This window comes from Apteryx rowi, unplaced genomic scaffold (genome assembly GCF_003343035.1).
Source record: "Apteryx rowi isolate R43461 unplaced genomic scaffold, aptRow1 scaffold_475, whole genome shotgun sequence".
Classification (NCBI taxonomy): domain Eukaryota; kingdom Metazoa; phylum Chordata; class Aves; order Apterygiformes; family Apterygidae; genus Apteryx; species Apteryx rowi.
This window is the reverse complement of record NW_020450733.1, coordinates 376,241-401,216: the sequence shown is the minus strand read 5'-3', so window position 1 is coordinate 401,216 and position 24,976 is coordinate 376,241. Positions and strand designations below refer to the sequence as shown.

General features: G+C 49.3%; 2 protein-coding genes across 5 annotated transcripts in view; both read right to left on the bottom strand.

Annotated features, from left to right (window-relative positions):
- The window catches only part of CTDSP2 (CTD small phosphatase 2), a 19,797-nt gene extending 17,488 nt beyond the window's left edge, over window positions 1-2,309 (bottom strand). Inside the window, exon 1 of the mRNA XM_026078261.1 lies at window positions 2,289-2,309. Within this exon, the coding sequence (XP_025934046.1) occupies window positions 2,289-2,309 (21 nt within the window). The remainder of the gene's footprint in view (window positions 1-2,288) is intronic.
- A 78-nt stretch (window positions 2,310-2,387) lies between these two features.
- The window catches only part of SLC11A2 (solute carrier family 11 member 2), a 27,273-nt gene continuing 4,684 nt past the window's right edge, over window positions 2,388-24,976 (bottom strand). For 2 of the 4 annotated variants that reach the window (XM_026078249.1, XM_026078248.1), the window contains 16 exons: window positions 18,996-19,079; window positions 17,568-17,707; window positions 16,683-16,808; window positions 16,174-16,293; window positions 14,469-14,575; window positions 13,714-13,784; window positions 13,544-13,611; window positions 12,951-13,106; window positions 12,359-12,517; window positions 11,917-12,003; window positions 11,278-11,397; window positions 10,887-11,036; window positions 10,482-10,555; window positions 10,171-10,324; window positions 9,520-9,573; window positions 2,388-4,201 (listed from right to left, as the gene is read on the bottom strand). In XM_026078249.1, coding sequence (XP_025934034.1) covers window positions 4,124-4,201; window positions 9,520-9,573; window positions 10,171-10,324; window positions 10,482-10,555; window positions 10,887-11,036; window positions 11,278-11,397; window positions 11,917-12,003; window positions 12,359-12,517; window positions 12,951-13,106; window positions 13,544-13,611; window positions 13,714-13,784; window positions 14,469-14,575; window positions 16,174-16,293; window positions 16,683-16,808; window positions 17,568-17,707; window positions 18,996-19,029 — 1,698 coding nt within the window. In that variant the 5' untranslated portion in view covers window positions 19,030-19,079 and the 3' untranslated portion in view covers window positions 2,388-4,123. Of the gene's footprint in view, window positions 4,202-9,519; window positions 9,574-10,170; window positions 10,325-10,481; window positions 10,556-10,886; window positions 11,037-11,277; window positions 11,398-11,916; window positions 12,004-12,358; window positions 12,518-12,950; window positions 13,107-13,543; window positions 13,612-13,713; window positions 13,785-14,468; window positions 14,576-16,173; window positions 16,294-16,682; window positions 16,809-17,567; window positions 17,708-18,995; window positions 19,080-20,673; window positions 20,794-20,975; window positions 21,057-24,976 lie in introns of those variants that run through there. The other 2 variants (XM_026078250.1, XM_026078247.1) reach the window with 2 other exon arrangements.

Here is a 24,976-nt window from a genome sequence, read left to right as displayed (position 1 = left end):
AGAGCAGGGCAGGCCAGGGGGCGACAGCCAGCTCCCCAGGTTGCCTCCGTGCTCGTGGCTGGCGAGGACAGCCGGGGGACGAGGCCAGCACCGAGCGCCTCCCCCTCCGTCCCCACAGGCGAGCGTTTCGGCCTGGCCGGCCCCCTCAGTGCTAACGAAAGAGCTAATGAGGCCTCCGGCACCGCGTCCGTGCCGGGCTGGGAGCACAGGGCAAACTTGCTCCCCCTTGCCCGGAGCAGCCCCGTCCTCAGCTCTGCTGCTGAAAGAGCCGTTTCTTCCCCATTCGATGGAAACCTGTTGTGCTTAAAAGGTCACTTTTGCTGTAATTCTGCTGTTTCTTTCCTAGCTGCATTCCCTCCTGGATGGGATCCTCAGTGCTACCCAGGAATAGAGCTCCCTGCAAAACGTCTTCAAACGTATGGTGCATCCCGCAGACGAGACTTGCGGGAACTGTGCAGACTGTATGAGACGAGAATCTCGGCAAACTTCCATCCATCAGACTTCATTAAGGGTTTGCTCATGGCTAGTGGCACCGGATCCTCCTCTGAACAGCAGCTTTCCTAGACCTTAGAGTGATTTGTACGTGCCATGCTAATGAATATGCATGGCTGTCAATTAAGCAGCTTGCAAGGCCACTGCTTGCCGCTTTGGAGTGTGCAGTGACGGTTGCAGTCGGAAGATAAAAGAATTAATAACTAAATCCAATTTAAATATCAAACAACAAAAATAATGAAAAGTGATTTACAGGACAGTTTACCTTCAAAATCCAAATTCCTGGGGATAATGATCTAAATTAACTTCCCATCCTACTTCTGAAAGAAAAAGGATTACAGAAGAGCAATTATACTCACACGAGTAGTTCTGAGGAATGAGCAAAGCCACACAAAGTTCAGCGCTCTGTTTTTAGCGTCCCTCTAATGTTGTGCTTGAAACACTCCAGACTCTGCCCCAGGAGAACTGATCACAAGCTCACGATGCCAATTCCTCCTCGGCAACGTTGCTTGCTGCAGTTTCTCCTCCGGATTACCCCCTCACGCATGCATCCGAGACACCATTTGACACTCTTTAAGCCAAAATTACATTTTCTGCTTGAAGGAGCCCATTAACATCCCTGTTTTCCTGCCTGAGCGGGGATGGCAGGATTTCTTGCTGTGCTGGACTGTGCTCTTTGCAAGCTCAGAAAGAGAGGAGACAAGAAAATGTCAGTGCATCTCACGCACGTGAGAGCGGCAGCAGGAGGGTTTGCAGTGGGAGTGTTGGCAGCAGGCAGGAGAATAACTGATCCGTGCAACGTCTTTCCAGGCCACTACTGCACTAGCTGGGATGTTTTGGGGTGCAAGTGGAAACGAGCAGGAAGGAGTATCCTCCTCTCCCCTGGCATGAAGGATGCAGCTTTGTGCGCTCTGTATTTCCAGCCAGGGCTGTCCGATTCCAAAACTAACTTCTGTAAACCACCACTGGTCGACTCGTGACAGGGCTGTTCAATTTGGGGTTTACCAGATCATTTCATGTCCAGTCATTAACCTAGAAACTCAAGTAACTGGTGTACCAAAGCATTCAGGGATACATGCCAAATAACCTTACCTCTGCTGAATTCTGCAGCAAAGTGCATTTGCAGGAAGAGAAATTGTTGAGTGATGCTGAGTAAAAGCACCGTCCCTGCCAGCACCGAGCGCAGAGGCCGTTGACGCAGTCACGAGTGGGACTCTCCTGAGGAGGGACCGTTCCTGGGCCTCAAACCGAGCTGGTATCTCCTGTCTGCAGCCACGAGCCACAACAGCAACCCCGAACCCAAGCGCTCCCGCATGCCTCGGGGAGCCTGGTACGAAATGTCTTGGTAATGTTCATATGGGATTTATTAAAAAATGGGTGTTTTAAGTTACCTTTGAGAGATTCTGGGCTGTTTCTTTAGCACTTGGAAATCAATACAAATAAAAGCATGAATTCAAAGTGGATTAGTTAAACCCCACTGAGTCTCCAGCTGGGGCTTCCTCACTCACAATTAAGTGATGTTAATTCAATTTACCTTCATTTACTTTCATAAATCACTGCGTCTGAATTCACTTCTAATGGACTGAGCCCCCGTGTAGACGCTCATTAGGGATTAATGTAGTTGAATGTAGCCACCAAAGGCACAGCTCAAGGTCTTCTCCACCAGCCTGGGGAAAGCTCAAAGCCTGGCACACACACATCCACGGAGCAGACATCAGCAGGTCTGCGCGCTAATGCTAAGAGCATCCTCAGGTATTTATGACTTACACACATGCTATATAACGTATTTGACTTACCTTAAATGTAAGGGCTACCATATAAACAAGTGCAAACAGTATAATTTGTCTGTGTATCGAAAAAAAATGGAAGTGTATTAACTTCCTCCAGTAGAGGTGACCAGGAACGTCGGCTTTATTTCTTAAAAGAGATGAAACCTGAACAGAAAAGGTTAAATGGAATCTGACATTTATTGGAAAAGTCTGGCCCTCTGTCACATTCTTCACAAGCCACAGTGTCGTCAGTACATTGAATAAGTTAGTGCCAAGTATGTAGAAACAAAAGGCTTAATTGGTAAAAGATTTAATTAAAACAGAACAAAGATTTAATTAAAAGAAACCCAAGATATGACATATAAAAATGTGTCCAAAGCACCCTCAGACTGGGGACTCAACAGTGTAACTGCAAAACAATCAACCAGAAAAAAGAAAAGAGGAAAAACAAGCGTGTTGCCATTGGAGCCTGCTACCTTCAGCTCCCTGTTTGGGAAACTCCCGTAGCCCAGAAATGGTCCCCAGCAACACCTGAAACTTGTTGAAATGCCACAAAAACGCAGAGCAGCTGCTCCGTCCAGGAAAGGTAACACGGGGCTGGCTGGCGCAAGGCCAGGGCACAGTGCCGTGGCAGACAGTGAGTTTATTTGCTTTGTACCCTGCTCTGCGTTGGGGAAAAGCGTTTGCTGGCGCTCTCCTTACAGAGCCCGGCCCTCAAGCGGAGCTTTTAACTTAACTCTGAAACAGCAGCTTCACCGCCACACGCGCAGAGGTAGATACCGGCACCGAATCCTCTAAGCTCTCCCGCGAAGCTGGTGCCTGACGCCAGTCCTGACACCCACCTCTCCGCTGCCTTGCAGAGGATCCCGGATTTTGGCTCAGCCCTGGAGCAGGCACAGGGATCTGAACGTCTCGCTGCAGTGTCAGTCGCGTGAAAATGGGGCACGTAACAGCAAGTGAAAGAGAAATGCACACGGACGGTTTTGCTGCAGCCACCGATCGACGATATTGTCGCAGGGACAAATGCGTAGGAAAACCGTAGGGACCGGAGCAGCTCTGAACTGGGCAAGATGCCAGTGGAAAGGGGAGGTACCGGTCTTCTGGGAGCTGAAGGCCTTCAAATAGCCACAGTGGAGGTCAGATGTGAACAGGTGTTATAGCAAAAATAGCCATAAGCACCTGGTAAATATAACAGGCAGCTTCTGGAGAGAACCTGCTGATTGCCCTGCCGTGCACACGCGCAGCCTGGCCAGCAAGGACCTGCTCCGTGCCTCAGCTTCGCAGCAGCTTCTCATCGCTGTCTCCCTTTCTCCTCCCAGCTAACCTGAGTGCACCTCGTCAGCAAAATCACTAGGAATCGAATGAGAAAACTCTGCTCCTGCTCAACTGGCCAAGCTTGGAATTTTCCCAAAGTAGGAAAAATAATTAATTAGCGTCACATCAGTACCAGATCTATCATCAGACAGGAGAAGTTTGAATCTAAATCAGTAAAATATCGACGAATCCCTTCCCAGATCAGATGCAATTATTTTTTAAAAGTGTAAAAACTTTTAAAGTACCTAAAAAGCAAGACACTGACCCCGACGTCAGCAGTGTTACGAGGTGGTTTGGACCCAGATCTTCACTTGTGTTGGCGTCTCCGTGACTGATGAAACGTGCAGGCTCTGCAGGTCCTATTTAACGCTCCCGTTCACACGACAGTTGTCTCTTGCAATCCTCCCTGGAAGAAATCCTGGCTTCTGCTTACAATCCACAACCGTACCTGGCTCTGTGCTAGCCACAAGTGATGGAAATAGCTTTCTGCAGCACAAAAGGGTTTCCATTAAAAACAAATCTGTTCTTAACTACTGCGGTTCCCAGCATCATCTAGTCACAACAGAGTCTGCATCAACATTGTTCAGAAGGAAGAGTTCGGGGTGAGCAGCGAATCCCAGGTGATACTGGAAGAGGCAAAGAATAAGAGAGTTAGAGAAACCAGCCGCGACCAAGCCTGCGATGCGCACGGTTTAACAAAGCCCAGTAAGAACCAGACGTATCAGCACAAAGACTTGTGCTTTGCCTTAGTTCAGCTTTGAAGACGTTTGGTTAAAAACAAAACAGATAGAGAGTATCCAGGGCAGGAAGGGAGGCATCCCCAGGTTTGCGGAGAAGGGCCCCCATCCCTCCTGCAGGTACGGCCCTGCCTCCCCGCCCGCAGCCGGACGGAAGAGACAGCTGCCGGGGCGAAGGCGCCGGCTCCGCCGGGACCCGCAGAGCATCGCCGCGTCGGGGAGGAGGGCTGCTCCTTCGGTCCCGTCCCGCTTAACTGAAGCTGCACGTTTCCGGGTGAACAAATCAAAGGCGGAAGCTTGGGGATTCCTCTTTTTTTTTTTTTTTTTTCAGTTCAGGACCCTTAGATATTCAAACCAAAGCATCGTTAAAGCAATTTTAACACTTTTTCACATAACAGTTAAAAAAAAAAAAAAGAAATAGAGCTCTTACAGATTTGATGAGATGGGTAATGGGGCCAGTTAATTGCGAGTGCTTAATTAAGCTGCAGGGAGCATCGCTGGAATCACTGAGGCCGCATGCAGCCGATTAGGAGGGGGAAGCAATGCCGTGCTCGGACGAAGCCGGACAGCCGTTCTGCTGCTGCTCCGTGCTGCCCATCACTTACATTGCGCCATTCAATCGCTAATTATAGTTTAAAGCCGAAGAAACAGCTTGATACAACACAGATACCTATTTATTAGTAAAAAGGCCCACTTTAAGAGCATGCCTACACGTGGGGATATTCCAGAATAGCTATTTTCTTCTGTAGAACATTCCCTCAGTCACTTTAAATCAACTTTCTTCTTCATTCAAATTAAGTTTGGGTGTAGACAAGCCTTGATTAGCACTAACTGATTACAGAGTTTGATTAAGTAAAAAAATATGCAGTGGGGTTCTGTGGGGTGATCGCTCGCCTCCTCCCAGAGGTAAATTTGAGCAGACAATATTTCCCATTCATTCATAGGCAAATCCCCCCAAAAGGGCTGAGGGGGTCAGGATGCATTATCACACTGGCCGTGACAGCAACATGCAAGTGTGGCTCCATCCACACAGACATAAAACGAGCTATTCCATTCAGCAAACTTTATTTTCATGCTTAATTAATTCAAATTTGGTTAGAAAGATTTTGGCTGCTCCAAATCAAAAGGCAGGTGCAGCAGTTTGCCAGAGAGCGAGACTTACCACGAGCATTTCTTACCAGATAGAAACAAAACCTAAATGGCATTCATCCCCTCAGAGAATCGTGGCAGGCTTACAAATTAATCCTTCCTCTTCAAAAAAAGAGAATAAAGTCCCCCCAAAGACACAAGCCACTTCCACAAGCTGGCCGAAAAGCTTGCAGAGGTGGAAAGGAAAGTTCCCAAGTCACAGAACAACATCTATTTGCAACCTCCAAAGCCAGAGCTGATGTTGGTCGGAGGGAGGAGAGAAGGAACAAAACGGGGCGGCAATTTCTGCCTCTACCCGCATTTTCCCTTCCTTCCCAAGAAGATTTTTAGATCACGAGAGGCAGTGAGATTGTCCCTCCGCTCTCCTGGAAAAAGCAGGCTACAGAATCTCACCCAGTTGATCTGGCCTCTTTCTATTCCAGATAAAGAGGTCTTTTATCTACGACTTGCACTAAAAGGAAAGGGAGGGCTTAATAAAAACCGGGAAGATTTTTTTTAGTGCAGTTGACGGTTTGGCCGAGGAGCAGACAGGAGCAATCCTCTGGCCAGGAACAGAAGAGCCAACAAATGGGCTAAGAGTAGGGAGGGATGTGTGAGCCGTGCCCCGGATCACCCCCAAAACCCCACGGGAATCCTCCCAGGCAGGCACCAAGCGGCTAAGGCGGACCTGCTCCTCCGCCTCTCTTGGCCCTCGATACTGCCTCGAAGGTGGAGGTAACCAGGAGCACCTCAAACGCCTGCAGCAACGGCAAAAGCAGGAGGGTCGAACTCCTGCGGGACGGGGAGCGAGCTCGTGCCGCGCTGCTCGCCTCTCCGAGTCAGCACAGGCTGGTTTGCAGGACGTCAAAACCTTCCCATCGCTGGTTTCTTTTATAGCCACATATTGCTAGCAATTCGGAAAAGGAAAAAAAAAAAAAAAAGACCCAAGAAACCAAGTTGAAAAAGTATCTGTCTTTTAATTGAAAATGTAGTTTGTACAAACTGGTTCAAAGGCAGATACGGGGGGAAAAAAAAATTAGTTTCACAAAGAGCAGAAGCCAAGAAGCGAGGAGAACTCGATCCGGAAGCTCCTGCACAGAGCTACGACCTGTAAATTCTCATTTCTGGAGAGCAGCCAAGAAAATCTCCTCTGACATGTTACAAATCAAAAAACTCGGAATACACAAATCAAAGAGATTCATACAATGATATTACAGAACCCATTGGCCAAGGAAGGCAAGCAGATCCGTGTTTTACAGTCGTGCTGGTCACAAACATGCCTTTGGTTAACAGTCCACACCATTTTCCAGTTACAGGAAACAAATTTGCACTCTAAGCTTTTTGTTTGTACCATGGGACAGTGGGATTAGGCATAAAACCTACAAGTGTTGCAAGGCAGGAGTTAATTCCAACTGGAATTTTTAACTAATAACCTTAAATATATTATGTTTTAGTGCTTGCTAAATTTGAGGGGGGAGCAAGCAAATTTCTGCTGCCTGAAGGGCAGGCGTAGTGTAATCAGTCCTGTCCTTAATTAAAATGAAGTTTCAATACCATGCTTAGCAGCTTTGATTTTGTCATCGTGTCATTTGCTTCTAAGAAATGTGTCAGTAGCATCATCAGATTCTTTATCAAGTTTCTAAAATCTCTTCCCTTAGTGGACCTAGGACCTCGCCGATACGCGCACGCATCCCCTGACCGCCCGGGGAGCTGCGATGGGCTGCCTGGGGTCTGAGCTGGTGACTGGGAGCCAAACTTGCCGTTGCTCCCAAGTCGGTTCTGCCAGCGCAAAGCAGAAACAAGCCGGAATCGCCCTGAGCCACCCTGTCGCGGGAAGCTACGGATAAGATACTACCGGGAACACGCAACAGGAGACCGTTGCCTCTGAACGTGCCTTTTACCTCCTGCTCGCCGTCACGAGAGCTGATGGCACGCCATGCCTGAAGCGTGTTCGTGCAAGAGGAATCACAGTCAGAAACGACCCCCCAAATGCTACATGGTCCATAAAACGCATCTCTCCGAGGCTCTGAAGGCCACAGAGTGGTTATCTTCGCAGCAGACCTCCCTCTCTGTGACTAGAGAAACACCGAGGAAGACGAATTTCCTGAGAAAGCCTCATTTCCAACGAGGGGCTGAAGAAGCCCAGCTCATTAACGACCCTACGCTGCGCTGCCCTGACCAATCTTCCCCAAAACACTGTCTGGGCAGAGATAAAACCCAATCTGCTGCTTAGGAAAGGGAAGGATTAAAAGTAGCGCAGGCAGCGCTGGGCGAGCGGGTGCTGGCAGTGTCCCCCCGCTCTCCAGAGCCTGTTTCTGAGCCCTCTTTATAGATTCGATAGCAATTGCGGCTCAGTTCTGAGATGTGCAAAGGCAGAGGGATTTGGATGTCCTTCACGGCTATCCGTGCCAACCCCAAACTCCTGATTTTGTGTTATCAAGCCCAGTTACGGATCAGGAGAGGAAGGGCAGAACTGCCAGCAGCTACGTTAAGTGAAAGTGTCCCTTAACAGAGGTTGTTTGCTACAGACAAACCCACTTGTACGCGGTCTCTCAGATCCACAAAAGCATTTCGGTACCTAAAGATCTCTGGGGAGCTGCGCCTTAACCCTGTCAACCAGCTACAGCTTCCAGATAGCAACAGAGAAACCACACCAAATAAAACCCTGGTTTACAGTTTCTGACACACGATTTTCACAGTCGAATCACACACATACAAGACACTTAAAACACCTTGTCACGCAGGATGTAAACTCTTAGTTCACATAAAATTGGGAGAAAAAGTGGACAATCTTTTCTCATCACAGAAGCAGAATGTACAGTTCTTAATAACATAATTCTTTGCCACATCAGATTTAGGTTGCCTTCCAGGTGAAGATTTTTCTCCCAAAAGACAACTGAACCACAATAAAAGCTAACAGAGAAGGGCAATGAGAAAAGGTTTTGGGGTAAACTTAAAACAGGGCCAACAGGATTTGCAAATAAAAAACAGAATTTGTATTATAGCTTATGACCACATTGGAGAAGGCTATTGGCATATTCTGCAATATGAAACTGGGAGCCATGTAGTGAGCATTTCTGAGAACTACAGAGTGTTTCTATTAAGCACATACATATGAAATAAATTCACAAAATCATAAATAACCAGTAAACATGAAAACTCTTTTCCTTTGCTGACCACCAAAATCACATGCCAGGCAAGAAAAAAAAATGGCAATGCTAGTGCTGAGGTTTCCTGCCCTTATGGAACACTTTTCTGGCATCGCAACTCCCACGCTCGTGAAAGCAGTTTGCATGTCACGTTCAACCTCATTTTTAATTAAACTGAGACTTTTCCTCCAAGTATTTTCAAGTGAAAAACAAATCCAGTCAGATCATGAATAACAGCCGCAATATGACTTTAGAGGTAGACTCTGAATGTAGTGTCAGTGCTTTACGCTTTGCCTAATGACAGTAGCAGGAACATCCTTCAAACATCACCAGAAGGGTAAGATTTTCTATTTCCTAGCTTACTGTTTCATAAATTCTGCAGTGCTGTTCAGAACCGGTAATTACCTGCAGCTAGATCTTCACTGTGCTTCAGTGTTTCTGCTACATGGATTAAAATGCTAAGAGGTGAAAGTCTGCTGTTTCTGATGCAAAATCAAAAAGAAGCTGGAGGCAAAGATTAGCTATAAGGAAGAGTCAGTTTGCAGCATGGTGTGTGCTACTCTCTGCTAAGCTATGAAACATGTTAGTGTTTGGAAATCAGGCAAACTGCATGCAGCTTCCGTATCACCCAACTGACATCATGCTGCTTCTTACAAGTGTGATTAGAGGCATTCAGCAAAGAAAACAGCTGATTTTTTAGTATTTTAGCAGCAAAACATTTCCCAGTATGTACTTCTGATTTTTATACAACAAACATAACTACACAACTATCCCCTGTGCAAATTGCACATACATTTGGATATGTTCACACAGTAAACCATAGAAACGCACTGGCTCTGATGGCTACTCTCTGTGTACAGACAGACACGGTATCTACTTAGCGGAGTGAGAAGGTGACTCTTCTGTGAGCAGTGTTCTAGTGACGCTTACCGTTTTCCCACAGGCCAGGAAGGAGACTCCCAGAGCGATCAGACACAGCCAGGTCTGCAATTAAAGAAGGTGTCAACAATCAGAAACACGGCAGCACGTTACAGAGACCGTTACAGACGTCGGTGCTGCAGAGACCATGGGCTCTGCTTGTCTAGATGTCGTCACATGCTTCAAGGTAAATAAACTGGCATTTGAAATAATAGTGGAGTGGGTTGGAGGTAAAATGAACAACACACTGATGGGCATTTTACAAATGTCTCCGTTACCTCTGGCAATATACAGGCATGTACAAAGGAACCAGGAACTGTGAATGATTCCAAAGTCTCCTCTGGCCTTTCAGCTGCTCTGACATTAAATCAAGGTTCTTTTGGGAACAGCTAACAGGTGAATTGCTAAAGGAATGGTCAGAAGAAGGGGGGCAGAAAGGCTGCAGGGATTAGTAGGCTCAGCACAGAACAGATTCTCAAGCAAATCTGGCCCTGAAAGCCTCAATTTCCCCATCTGTTCTGACCCTGTGGCAGAGACACTTTAGTGCCTGTAAAATGTGACAATATTAATATAACAGCAGCTCTTGAGAAAATAAATCCATTGACTTATCCGACCTACAAGGACATTCAGCTCAACAGTTACTAATATCAGAACCAGACTTACCAAATATGCTACAAAGGACAGGTAGATCACACTGAGAATCGCAGCCCCGATGTACAAAGCCATGTGGTTCAGGGCCATGACGTAGGCCACCACAAAGTACATGTTGATGGAGCAGACCACAAGAATCACCACGCCGCCACCAATCTTCCAGAACCTGCAAGGAAAATCAGAGCAAGTGGGGTGAGGTGGAAGGCCCAGTCTTGCATGTGGAAGAGAGTCGTAAGTCATGAGGCCGGGAGAGAAATGAAACATGTGCCTGAGAAACAGCAACACATCCTCCCCTGCCTGCAGGTGATTCCCTTTGTACTTACAATCCATTGGCAAAGTCATTCATGACACTGGGCAGGCTGGTGAATGTCAGGACAGGGATCAAAGCGAAAGGAAGCTGGAATAAGCCACAAAATACAGAAGAATTAAAAGTGGAAACTGTTCTGATTATATCAGCATGGACAAACCTCCAAGGCTTGTTTATATCTGATGGCATTTCCCCACAGCTATTGTAAAGTGAGTCAAAGGGACTTCCCCTAGCTGGAAGGAGGAAGCAATTTCAAACCATGGATGATCCTTTCCACCTCCCTCCAGCAGATCAAAGCCTACTGACAATAACTTGCTCTGCTTAGCTGCTCCTGCAACCCCTTAGGCACCAGAGGCTGAAATATCCAGTGCTACATGGCTTTCTCTGAGACCTGTCCCCCAAGTTGGGCACAGCTGCTCACCTGGAGGCTCATAAGGACATTTAAGAAGTCATTCATGCCAGTCAGGTGTTCAACATCCTGAAAGATGGCAACAAGCAGGGTGGGGGTGATGGCGATAGAGCGAGTCAGCAGCACGCGGGCAAAACGGGACCACCTCAGGTTCAGGAAGCCCTGCGAAAAAAACATTGTGGCTGCTAGATGAAAACAGTACAGAGACTTCAAGTGCAGCAGGGAGAGGGGGGTTGAGGGCAAGACTAAAAGCTGATTTGCTTGAAAGGCACGTAAGGTAGTTTGCTGCAACTTCCAGGAGGAGCTGAGTGTCCAAGGAAGGGGACATTACCCATATCATCTTTAAAGGCTTGGGAACAGAGAAGAGTCAGATACATGGTCACAGGAAGCTGTTAGTAATTACCTCCATGACAAACTGTCCAGAGTATGTCCCTGTCATCGTTGAGCTCTGGCCTGCAGCAAGGATCCCAATTGCCCAGATATAGAGAGCAGCAGGGCCAAAGTAACATCCCAGAACAACACCCTGGAACAGAGAATTGCAGTCTCACATCAGTTCAGTCCCACATCTGAGAGCTCGAACAAGAAAGAGCAGGCAAATTCCGTCGTGGCCAGCTCTTCCACCAGATTAATCACGGGCACTGAGTTGAAAGAGAAGGAATAATCCATTTGGAGGGGAGGGAATAGCATTCCCCATGTCTGCAGCAGTTAAGACGAGACCCCACGGGCCTCACTCTTCCGAAGATTCAGGAAAGATGCAAGGAAAAACTTTGTAATGGCCAAGCTAATAGAGCAGGGGAATAGATGGCCAGGGAGTCCCTGAAGACATGCTAGATGTAGTAAGATTAGCAAAGGGATAGATAATTTGGGCTGGGCAAAGGGCTAGACTCAAGGACCCCCTGAAGTCTCTCCAGCTCTATTTTTGGTAATCCTATTACGAGTCCTGACCTTCAACAGTCTCCGTTTACCCAAAAGAAACGGTCGCTAACAGACAAGGACGCTGGGCTGCCAGAGATGAGACCATCCTGTCCAGCAAGTCACTCACCCCTTTGTAGATATCCACTTCCAGGGTCTGATTGTTGTTTGGGAACAGCGAGGAGTGTGGGCTGCTGGCGTTCGTACAGACTGCGCTCTGCAATGACACCAAGGGGCAGGAGGCTCGACTTGTTCAGCCAGAGAAAAGCGAAGCAGAGCGCTAAAGGCTGCAGGCAAGGAACAGCAAGCGCTGGAGGTCCCAAGGCGCTGGGTGCCTCTTCAGGCTAGTTTAAGCGGGAAGAGTCAGCACCCTCGTTCTTATTTCGTCCTTTCCACAGAGAATATACGCGTTCTCCTTGACGCAGGGGCACTGATGAGTCTTGGACCTGCCCTGTCTAAGCCCTCTACTAAGACAGTCCCCATTGCTGATCTAACAGCCCCACGATTGTCAGCCAGTCCCCAAAAATCACAGCCCGCAAAGAGCGATGTCCCAGCTCCAACCAGCTACTCACCACATTCTCATTCGTCTTTTCAAAGAAAGCCTCAGCAAAGACAGACACAACGAAGATGTTAATGATGAAGGAGACAAAGAGAGCTATGCAGGACTCGATGAAGAAATATTTATTGGCTTCTTGTACTTCCCTCTTGTTTGCACGATTCACCTGCCGGGACTGAAAGGGAGATGGTCACAACAGCATGTTTGAGAAACAGAAATTCATTACTATATTATTTATAGTTACAATTATATTACACTGACAGTGGGACATGGGACACAGAAAGGGAGGAGAATATGTTGGAGGCAAGAAAAAGCAAAACCCAACATTTGAAGAACTAACAACGGCTTGGAGCCTGAAACGCAGCTGGTTTTGTCAGCATGCCCATGCTAGCCAAGAGATGGACATCTCTGGTCCCACATCCCCACATAAAGAACACGTGTCTCAAGGCTCTCAACCAGCCTCCTTCGAGGGGTTTGCTATGTTCCCACTGAAGTAAATGCTTAAAGCAGGCTCCCAAAGGCCCAGGGCTGTGACTGCTTGAGCCTTTCAGGATGCCAGTGCACCACCCCTGTGCATGCTTTTTGCATTAATCAGAGCAGCCGCTTACCTTGACCAAAGCAGAGTGCAGGTACATGTTGTGCGGCATGATAACAGCGCCCACGATTCCCACAGCTTGTTCCAGCTGAGGCGTGCCACAGTTCTGGCAATACGGGACGAACAGCCCTTTTAGCAGATTCCCCTGATCTGGTTTTACCGTAACGTACTGGACACAGACACAAAAGAGACACGGGCAATTTTAGCTTGATATGCATCACACAGCAGCTTAGACTGTCCATTTGAAGACACTCAAGAGCCAAAACGTGGCCACCTTGGAAACAACAAAACCACAGTGTGGCAATCGTCTGTCATTTAATAAAATAGGGGATGCTTCACTGAACAGCAGACACAGTATGTGCCAGCGTCCACCCCCAAGAGGCAGCGTTCAGTACGCTCCTCGCTGCCAGAGCGTTAAACAGATGAAAGCCACAAATCAGAATCCTGCACCACCGGAAACACAGACCTGACTTCAAATGGCCTTAATTTTAATCACAAGCGTCTGCGCCCCAGTGTTTTTGTGCTGTCCTGGCACAGGAGTTCACCAGTGGTGGGGAGAAAAAGAATCTGTCACCAAACAGCTCTGGGGGAAACCAGTGAAGGTACCTCGTATCCAAACGTAAGAGCCATGATGGTAATCAGAAAGCCGAATAACGCTTCCAGTTTTCGCAAGCCTGTAAAAAAAAAAAAAAAAAAAAAAAGACCATCAGCAATCTCAGAGCAAAGCTGCATCTCAGATTTAGTTTTCAAAAACTGAAGGGAAAAGGAGAAATTACCATATTTGTCCAGGAAGAGAAACACGAATGTGTCAGCAATGGTGATGAGCACGCCGCCCCACAGCGGGATCCTGTGAGAGACAGACAAGAGCAGGCATTAGCTTACAGAACACTTTGACCTCGTCTTCTAGCCACATTAATACTTCAGAGTCCAAAATCTCCTTTTAATTAGAGTGTTTGTTTGGGAATGGAACCGCATTGTTCAAGGGTTTGTTTGCAGTCTGACAAGACGTTTGGCTACATGGGGCAAGAGACCATAGGTTTATTTTCTACACAAACAGCTCAGATAAGAGTTTTCTCCCTGAAACTAGAAAGCAAATCACATGCCCACATTGAGAATGACAGGAGTGAGTTAGACTTTAACAGCTAGTTGGTACAAAACTGTAGCTTCCCATGAGGTTTTCATTTCCAAGCTTCCTGTCCAAAGAGAATATCTTTCTGGCAGTGCTTTACTGGGAATATAAAATTTGCCAGGAAGGCTGCAGCCCAATTTTGGTGTGCATCAGATACAGCTAAAGTATAAGCCAGCCACCTACAGTTCCCCTTGTAGCAAAAAAAAAAAGGCACCAAAGGCTGAGTCATCCAAGACAAACAGCTAACATGGCTTGGCTTAGATGAATCACCCTCCACAAAGTGCTTATTTCAGAGGATTTATAGGAAATAAATGAATATATTTGGCACACACAGTGTCACTTTCTTAATCCTAAAGAGGGGCATTAATTTCCTGCTTGCCTGTGACGACAAACCCAACTTACTTCCCCACAGACAAGAGGTTCATAGCAATTGCTGAGCCAATGACTTCTTGCATATCGGACCCGATGATAGCGAGTTCGACCATCAGCCATAGGATAATCCGAGGAACCTAGAGGTATAGAAAACCCAATACCATTATCAAAGAGGGAAAATTTCTTCTCCCTGTAATTTCCTATATGAGCATGTGATTGTGGGTGATTACACATTCAGGAATGGTCTATTTTTCCAGACTTGCCACTGCCACATCAAATTAAAGTGTGGAAAACTTGTTGACAATTGCCATTTTATGGCTGGTCCAGAGCAGAAATACAGGTTACCTGTGGCAATCACTGGAGAAGGTTCTCGGATCACTTGTATAATCTAAATTACTCAGCTTAATAGATTTGGCTCATTGGGAGAGCGAAAGTGGATGCTTCTGTGTACTGAGGTGCTGGAAATGGGCTTTGGAAGACATCAGACCAATGACAAAGTCTCAAGTGTTTGATGAGAGCCATCAAACCGTCTATACTGACTTGCAGAGACGCCACTGACTCCCCCACAGCCCTTTCCCAATGGAGAGCATCACTCATCTTCAGTTGAACAAGATGCAAAGCCCCTTCTTACACAAGACACAAAGATTTCTTAAGCAGGGAAATTTAACAGCCATGAAATGGTCTTGTTCTAAAAGGCCACCACTCTCCTCATGATTCCCTGAGCTCATTTAACTGACTGTATTTGAACTTGGTCCTATTGCTCAGGGAGCTTGATAGAGCAGTCGAAAAAGAAAAATCGAAATCAGGATTCCTGGGTTTTATTCCTGACTGTCTGCAATTCACTGTCAAATGTCAGGACATTTACCCCACCTCCCTCTTGGTGTTTTCCTTTTATGTAAGATAGGGAAAACACTGCCAGGACCTGAAGTGCCCCCAACCTGCTTTCCTAACAGTCCAGGTTCTTCACCAGCCCTCGGTTAGTGCTAAATCATGGCTACAGTTAAAAACTTCTTCTAAACTTGCCTTTCTTTCAACTGTGGGCCAAAACTGAAGAAATCAATCGAACCCCCCCAGCTTCTCTGACATGAAGGCAAAATGTGACAATGAAAATGTATTTTAGCAACCAAAACACTTCCTCAAGAGGAAGATTTGGCACTTAACAGGCGGCAGCGATCCCTCCCAAGTCCCATGAGAGAATCAAACTGACACAGACCCACAAGGTTATCAGAAGAGTCTCTTTGTACAGCAGAAATTAGAAACTGGAACAAACCCAATCACAACTCCGCAGGGGAATTTAGGCTGTGCCAGGCCCTGGCAGACCCTCTGGGCACACCTGTAGCAAGGAGCAAAGCTCCTCTCCATACCCTTCTGGCTCGCTCTGTATTAGGGAGAGATTTTGTAACTCACAGGCTCACAACAGCCACTTTTGGAGCTGGGGGGCAGGTTTGCTGCGCACTGAGACCGACACCAAAGCCAGAATTGTCTTTGTTTTCTTAATCCCGTCCTTAAGAAACCATCTGGCCCAAGGCACAGCTAGTTATTCCGCCCACGGAGGAGCAGAGACTGGAGGACGGCTCACCAGGGCCTGTCAGATTTCTCCCGCCTGGACCACGGATCCCTCCCCGCTCCCGGGGCCCTGCGATCCTGCCCGCTCCGTCGTGGCCGTCACAGTGACGGGGAAGCTCAGAGCAGGGGCTGCGCCCTGAGGCCGGAGAGGCGCCGCGAGGTCACCCACCTTCTGATACTGCCGGTTACACACTTCAGCGAGGTGCAGCCCCGTCACCACCCCCAGCCTCGCGGCCAGCCGCTGCAGGAGCAGCCCGATGATTGTTGCCAGCATCAGCACCCACAGCAGCTGAGGGAGACGGGAAGACAGGAGTGGGTGCCCTGGTGTAATGAGACGCTACAGCCGCACACAAGGTCCCAGGTCCCCCAGGGATGCCTGCGCCCTGCATGGACTTTTGGGAATCACAGGCATTTGGAAAGAACCACTACTGACAAGTGGAGGCTGTTTTAGGAGCCTGGAGCTGGCACAGGATGGGACCAAAGGCAGACAGGGCCAGGAGTCACTGCTGGAGAGGGCACATGAGAGAGTCTCACTCTCCCCTTCTCCTTCTCTGTGGTGGTGTCAGCCCAGCAGCAACAACGGGGCTTTTAGTACTCCTGCCCTAAAACACAGGGCAGCACCGAGGGTAGAAGGGTCGGACAACGTGCAATGCCTAATTTGCAGGCTTCTGCACTGACCTTAAATCCTGCGATAGCCCCAGACTGCAAATCCGACTCGATGTTGCCCGGATCCAGGTAGGCAATGCTCATGAGAAAGCCCGGCCCCGTGAAGGCCCAGAGCTTGCGGAAGCTAAAGCACGAGTGCTTTTAAAGGGAAGAGAGGATTGGGAGATGAGAACGCAGCTCTGCAACGGAGCCCTCTCCTGATGCAGAGGATGGATAACCCCACAAGCACCATCCCCAAGAACCACCCAGCTGTTAGACATAATAAGTGGCAAGAGACATCCAGAGTTTCTATTTTAATTTTCTCAGTGCTGCAACAGAAAGTGGCCCTGGTATGATCAGTCTGTTCTTTCATCTGGTCCTAAACTCTACAGCAATTTCTTTGCTTTGGGACAGCCAAGGACACAATCACGTCAACCAGGGCGGGAGATGAAGCCTCCTCTGCCTGCAGCTGAAACGCTGCCTTGCTGCTCAGTGAAAAGAGAGCACCTACGTGCTGAACACAGAGCCCTCTGCGAAGAGGACAGTCCTCACTGGTGCTGTTACAATGGCCACTTAAGTCTTGATAAGGGAACAAAGAGCCAACCTCCCCTCCCCTGGGGCTACACGCAAGAAACTTCTCTGCTCTTTGGCCAATTTTGTTGCTTGCAGCCATGCTTTGTAGAAGAGAAATTACAAATGGTGAACCATGAGCCCCACAGCAAGCACAGGAGATACTTCACCCCCTTCTCTCCCAGTTCTCCATCCACGGGAGCAAGACGGCTTTGCCACCCTTCCCAGTCTAGACAGGAAGGGGAACCAGCACCCAAGGGAATTACTCACGCCAGTTCCAAATGCATTCAAATTTTTCTATCAGATTTTCTTGCTGGAGTGAGTTGGGGAGGGCCCAGCTATACTCACTGTTTCATCTTCAGGAATCGGGATCTTGCTGTCAAAGTAGGTGGTAAAGGGCTCCTCTGAGGAGGCATCCGGAGACTGCAGCGGGTTCATGCTGTTGGAAATCGTGCTGACAACCTCCTCGCTTTCCCCAGAGGCATCTTCTGGAGGGGTGAAAAAGAAAAGCAGAAAATGAGTGAGGAGTTAGCATGAGGGTCCCTGGAAACACAGAAAAACTTGGCAGAGGCCTGACAAGACCCACAGGCAAAGCGAAATGAGTGTGTTCCAGCTTCACAGTTAACACTAGTTAAACTATTTTTGAGAAATAAATATGTGAAAATAACATATACTGCTGTAAAGCTGCCCTAGGAGCCCACACTCCTCATCTTGCACAAACTGCCTTGGCTGAACTCTCCCTCTTTCACACAACGAGAGGAGGCTGGTGAGCTGGCAGTTTGTTTATTAAGATTTGCTACAAAAAGCTGGCCCGGGGCACTGCCTGCAATGGCAGCCCAGTAGCATTAACATAATGATTAACTGGGACTCAGCAAGTCAAATCCAAGAGAGACTCGTGTCCACTTCTGCATGATCACAGAGCGCCTTCCCCCGAGCCAGCCTGGAGAAACGGATGTCTGAGGAGTCTAGTTCAAGTCCTGGAAGGACTCTGCTACCAGGCGGACTCCAGGGAAAGCACAATGCAGCAGTTGTTTGGAAGTAAGCGACAAGCAGGAGACCGCCTGACAATCTTCCCTTCTCCTACAGCATTAGAGGAACAGGGGAGCGCCAGCCCTGCTGAATTTTCAGGACAGTTTCTAAATTTAACTTGCGAGAAAGGTGTGCAAGGTTAGTCCAGCAATGAAGTCACAAATTCCCACAGATGACATGTAAAGACCCTCCCCTGCCCAACTTCCACAAAAAGCCAGATCCAGAACTGAGGCAATACTCACTTTTGCTACCTCTGCGTGGCATTTTGCTCTAAGAGCTGAAGAGCAGCATACGTCCCGAGCGTCTCGTCTTTGTAAGAGAAGGACTAAAAACAAGGCTAGCTCTTTTACCAAGTTTCCTATTGCATCATCAGAGTAAACCGAAGTTCGTGGCTCCTCCTTTTTCCCTGCCTCCCAAATACCTCACTTGCCTGTCAGCAGACCCATTTACATAATGGATTTAGAGCTACCTGTGTGTGTGTGCGAGCAAGAGAGAGATCCGACTGCACAAGACCAGCTTGTTCATCTAGTTAAGCAAGGCTGAGCGAGCTGTAGGAACCGTAAATCTATTGCCGGAGTCATTTGAGAAGTGGGAGGGTTTGTGTCCACTATGATAATCAAGCATATGGGAGAGCAAATGGGCACCTTAAATTCTTAGGGTGGTTTTTGAGGAACAAGGGAATAAATTAGACAGAAAAGAAGGTCGATAGATCAGAGCACGTCTGATGTGCCACAAAGCAAACCTTACCGTAGGACGCTTTCCGGTCCGTACCGGGCGCCATGGTGGAATCCTTCCCGTGGCTTGGAAACCGGTTTAAATTGGCCACGTTGGCTGCAAAGGAGAGGGGGAAGGGTTTGGTTACCAAAACATATCAAGAAGGAGAATAACCACCTGTAAGAGGGACGACACAACCAACAGCTACTGGCAGGGACAGTTACTTCTCCAGCCCTTTTCCAGCTTTGAAGTACCCTGCAGGCCCAGGAGGAGAGTGTTTTGCCTGGAACCTGCTTGGAAACTCCTGTTGCCACAACATGAAAAAGGAGTGGACGGACCAACTGGGCAAACCAACAGGACAAAAGTGTTTGCAAGCTCCCAGGCTTAGGACAGTGCATATTGTGAAACTCCAGCTAAAGAAACAAGAGTGGAATTTCCTTGATGTGTAAAAATTGCATACCATCCCTCCCCCTCCGGGCATGATTATTAGCCCTACGCCGCACCCTCTACAGGGTACCCTAAGTCTCTTCCAGGAGATGACGTAACTCTTTCACCACGGTGCATTTTTAAGTCTAATCCATGCAGAAAGAAACTGGGATCTGCTACAGGACTTCAGATGAAGCTGGTGTCCTCCAGACTTTAAACAGGCAACCCCTCAAACCCTTCAAGGACAAGGCAAAGCACCAACAGTATATATGTTTGGTATGTAAAGCACTTAACCTCCATCAAAGCCTGTTACATATTAACGGGTGATTTTCTTATAATATTGGTTCAGTGACTCCCAGTGAAGACATAAAAGGAAAACATTAGCTGGAAATTTACTTTAAGTGATTTGAACCAATTTTAGGTTTTTAAAGATTAATTCACTGGTTCCATAATGAGCAAACCTCCAGCTATAAAGGCAGTTTGTAACCAAGTCTGACACGCTAAGCCAGAGCGGGTTATCTCATGCAGGGAAAGAGCAATACCGTTTCTTGTAGGCGCAACTACAATTGTTATTTATCTATCCAAATATACTCAAGATTATAAAGCGTTGATTCTAGAGCAAGAGATTAATAAAGCACACAGCATGCCCCAGGAGCTCTGAACTCTGCACAACTCGCTGCTCACCCCCGCCACCAAACCTGCCAACGTGCAGCGCTCAGGGAAGGAGTTTGCTTATTCCGCCGCTTCGCAAATAATCTCGAGTGTTTGCTCTACACGAGCACGGAGAAGAATTCATCCATGCCAGTGCGGAGCTAAGCATTAAGGTTTCCCCAAACCGTAAGATGACCTGTCACTCACTCTGACACTTTTTTGCTGCTCCCATATGGCTGCACACAAGTCGTCTCTGCCTCTTCTGCAGAGGAAGAATCGCGCGCTAAGTCACCGGCTCTTGCAGCCTTGCGGGCTCAGGGGCAGCGGAAAGCGGTGCTGGCCTGTGAGGTGTTTAGGCGCGAGGCTCCCGGGGTCGGGAAGGTTGACCCCTGCCAGCCGCCGTGTCCGGCGAGGATGCAGGGCTGCCCTTCGCTGCGGTTGCTTGCACACGACTTGGAAGGAAGCAGGATGCCAGATGCCACCACAGATAGCTGTGACACCACGTGCACTACACGCTGTCACCTCAAACGCATCAGCGCCCCTGAGAACCCCTGTTCCTCCCAGGTTTTAACTGCCACCAAACTGCTACATGCTTTGGGGAGAAACGGTGAGTAAATATATCGAGTAAATATACCTCGATACATGGAGAGCAGAACTGCCACCTCTCCAGCCTCCGCAGCAGCAGGAGCAACAGCGTTTCTGGTTTAGACTTCTTCCTTCAGCTTGCAGCAGCTCCCTCTTGGGTGGCCACAACCTCAAGGCTGGAGCAAAACTTATCTATCCTAAGCGATACGTGCACACTTGCACTGTTTTATTTCTTCCTGCATAGGCTCATTTTTAAAGCACAGACCTAAGAGCTTTTATTCTAAAAGCCTAAAATTCAGCAATAAGCCATCTTTTCCGAGACCCAATCCCTTAGGGAGGAACAACGCTTACCTTAGCAAGTTCCAAGAAACATGCGCTTCCTTAATGAAGGCAAAGGGGAAGAAGATCACATGGCAAACGTTCGTTACAGTGCGAGACTGACCTAAATATCTCCTTGCAAAACACATCTTCACTTGGGCGTGAGCAAAATTGGTTCCCCTATCTCTGCCGACAAGCTCCCCGCAGCAAACGAACTCATGACACATTCATTCACAACCTTACGCCGGGAACACTTTCCTACGTGTGCTGGCTTAGAAATGTGGCTCACAGACCCTTCTCCCACACAATTCCAATAAAAGCAGCCACCGCCTGGTACCCAGACGCGAATATCTTGCCTGTACTATTTCACGTACTTCCAGCATCGCTCAGATGACAGAACTGGAGAGCTGCTAAGAGAAGGAAGGCACAAACGCACCCGAGGGATGATTTTGCCCACTGTCTCCGCGTCTGGATGCCTTCCTAAAAGAGCTGCTTTACTGACACACTGTCACTGCTCTCAATACAGTGGCAGGTGGATGAAATTATAGGGCTTGTGGTATATAGAAGGTAGGGATTTATCATTCCTTCTATCTATAACCTCTGTGAATATCTTTAGGCAATTCCTCAAACCAAATGAGCATATTACAGGCTTGCTGAGCCACATCCTGTCTCCTTGAGGCAGAACACCTACCATATACGATTTGTGAGTTTGATTTTATAGATCATATTCACGCTTACGCAAGACATCCAAGTTCCCAGAAGGAAATACTCCTTGGAATAAGTCAAAATGCCAAGAACAGACTATTGTGAGGCTTCTCTAATCCAAAAAACAAACACATTAGTTCTGCTCTCTAGATATTCAATACCTACGCAGCAAACATCATTCTTCTGCATGCACGCCGGCTTTTCATTGATGGAAAGGTGCACCTCAGTCCAGTGGGTCCTTCCCTCTTGATTGCCGCAAAGCAGAAACGCTGCCTAGCGAGGGGAAGGGGGAAAGCCTGGGGAGCAGACCACTGCTTGCCCATCACCAGCGCGAAGGCATGAGGGTTTATCAGATGACAAGGAACTTTGCCTTGTCTCGTGCTGAGAACGGTTCCTGTGATTGAGATTTCTGCATTTGATGTTGGGCTTTGAACTTTGCTGGCTTCTGCAGGGCAGGCTGCCGTAGTTAACTCTCTTAAAACAGCTTGGAGGAAGATGCCTGGGCAGCATGGCTTGGCTTTTCTGTTTATATACGGACGTTGCCGTGGGCTTGCAGCCCTGTATATAAGGACATGGAGAACCTAACTGCGTTCTTTACAGCTTATGTTATGCAAGTCGCATGGGGACAGCGCAAAGTGCAACACACCTACAAAACACAGAGCAGAAGACCCAGTTAACCGCTCGTTGTCCCAACAGGGGTAACTTCTGGCGCTCCGGCCCTCGCAGCCACGTCATCCCTGGCCAGGCTTCCAAACACCTACGCTGTCACCGCAACGTCCGAGCCCTCGAAACCCTTCTCCTCCGCACACACCTAGCGAAAGCATTTGCCCCACAGCGGCAGCATCACTGCTTCGCCCCCGCAGGATTCCTCCTTGCTCTCGGACCGGCTCTCGCCCACAAGCCGCGCTGATGACCGGAGATAAGCAAAACAAGTAAAGATAAGGCTGTAAACATCGACTGGCACAGCTTCACTCAGCCACTCCGAGGCAGGTCGCCCGGCTGGCTCCAAAATAGGTTAGAGGAGCCCCCTCCCTGCTCATTGCTCACCTCTTGCTCTGCAGCCGCGGTCACCTACTCGCTCAGCCTGAGCGCAGACATGCTTTGACCTACGTCAGGAGCGCGCTGAGCCAAGGCGCAGGGGGACCCAGCCCTCCAGCTGCCATCCCAACCCGCTTGAGGCCTTGCCAGACCCCGCCGGGCTGACCTAAGCGCGCTTTTCTTCTAGAAACAGAGCGCATGATTTATTTGTTTGTTTTAGGGATGTGGGAAAGGAGAACAATACCTAGGAAACAACAACCTGAAAGCAAGAAGAAACTCTCCTACAGAGTCTGCTGGGATCAGAAGGCTCCTGGATTTAAGAGCATGTCTCTGAGCTGCTCCCAATTGCTCTCTTCTGGTTTTTGTAAGCATGGAAGGAGGGTTGGGATGCTGTTGCACACCTGAGACTTGAAGTACTATTGCAACGCAGAATAAATAAAACTGGTTAAAAAGCTTCGTTCTTACAGTGGCCGTGAAGCTCAGAGATTAAAAGTACCCTCAAAAAAATGAGGCAATGCCGGAGACACACTAAGGAAATGTCAGTTAATAATCACTGCAAAGCAAAAAGACAGAGATGAGCAGAGACTGAACTGTGGGACCACCACATCTGCAGTCCTGGCTTGAGGCTGCAAGCTCGGACAGTGGGACCTGAAGCACAGGGTCATCCTACAACCCCAAACGCCCCAGATCTAGTCCCAATTCGGGCTCAGAGCCCTGCTTCTTTGCTGACTGCGGTATTCTGGTCTCCACCAAAAAACTCCTGTAATCAAGACCTCGTTTTACAGTGCCCACTACCCGTTTGACAAGCCGTGCTCACTGCGTGCTCACTGGAAGGGGCTGCGCGCCCAGAAGACCGCAGGACGATGGTGTCCCTCCACGACACGGCTCCTCTGAGGAAGCCTCTGGCTCCCGGGGGCAATTGTCCGTGGCCTCCGGTCTGGGCCTGCCCCTCCACCGGCTCCCCAGCGCCGCAGGGTCAGGCACAGAGACGGGGGAAACGCAGCCCCGCGGAGGGTCACGCTGCCCTTTGCTGAGCTCGGCCTGGCATCACAGTGTTTCGTCCTCTCCGAGCAGAAGCGCACCGAAGGCGATCGCTGCCGGCCGGCCTCGGCTCTCCCAGCACGCTACCGTCGAGCGCCTCCCAAGTCAGACGCCGGAGTTTGGACCCTGGGACACTCGACTGCGGCTTTGCAGTGATAACAGGACGCTAAATACGTGGCCCAGATCACACAACCCACAGGCCCTGCTTCACTGCGAGGCTTATATATAACACCAACCTTTGCACGCGCGAGCACCCTGGGAAGGCGCTTCGGCCTGGGAAGGCCAGGGACTAACTGGGACAGACGCACCAAGCGCAAGACTAGACGCCTCCACGGCCCCCCCAGTCGGCACCAAACACGGTGGTGGTTGCTACAGCTTTACGGTCACGCGGGCAGAAACGCCTGAAAGGTCCGACTTAAAATACAATCGGTAATTGTTGTATTTCAACAATAAACAGAGCAAGCGTGAGCAGGCAGCCGAAAACCGGAGGCGTGCTGGCCGGTGGGGATGGGTCAAGTCACCCGCAGCCCTGAGGCTACTGCCTGCAACACGGGCCTCTCTGCCTGCTCTAAAATGAAGCCAGTGAGGAGGTTATCCTACCGGCGGATTTAACACCCGATCGAGCCCTTGGGGAGGAAAGCAGAGGCATAAAGACAGGAGCATGCAGATCCCGGGCCCCGACACAGCTCAGATGCGAACCGAACGCTCCGCTATTCAGTTTTGGCGAGTTCCCGGAAGCTTTCCAAGGTGCCGGTGCGGTGGTTTCAGCAGGGCAGGGACCGTCTGCCTGACCTGGCCTGCAAAGCGTCGCGCGCTGCACCGGGAGAAGGTCCCGCAGAGCGAGGCCCCGCAGGACGGCGCCCGGCTCGCGGGGCCGGGGGACACCCAAGGTCACCGAGCACCCGGGGAAGAGCCAGCCCGGGCTCCCGAGCTCCCGAGGGGAGCGGAGCCATGACGGGGAGGCCAGTGCCCTTGCGGCTGGGGGCATTGGGGCCACGCGACCCCCCCTGCAAAACGCACACCCTCCCCTTCGCGGCTAGAGAGTGGGGCATCCCCGGCACCCCCAGGGGAGCCCCCAGCGCTCACCGGAGCGGGGATCCACCACTCCCAGCACTCACCGGAGCGGGGATCCACCACTCCCAGCGCTCACCGGAGCGGGGATCCACCTGCCCCAGCGCTCACCGGAGGTGGAGGGGGGGGGGAAGGGGGACCCACCTCCCCGCACCCCCGGGTGCCGGTGACCCCCCACC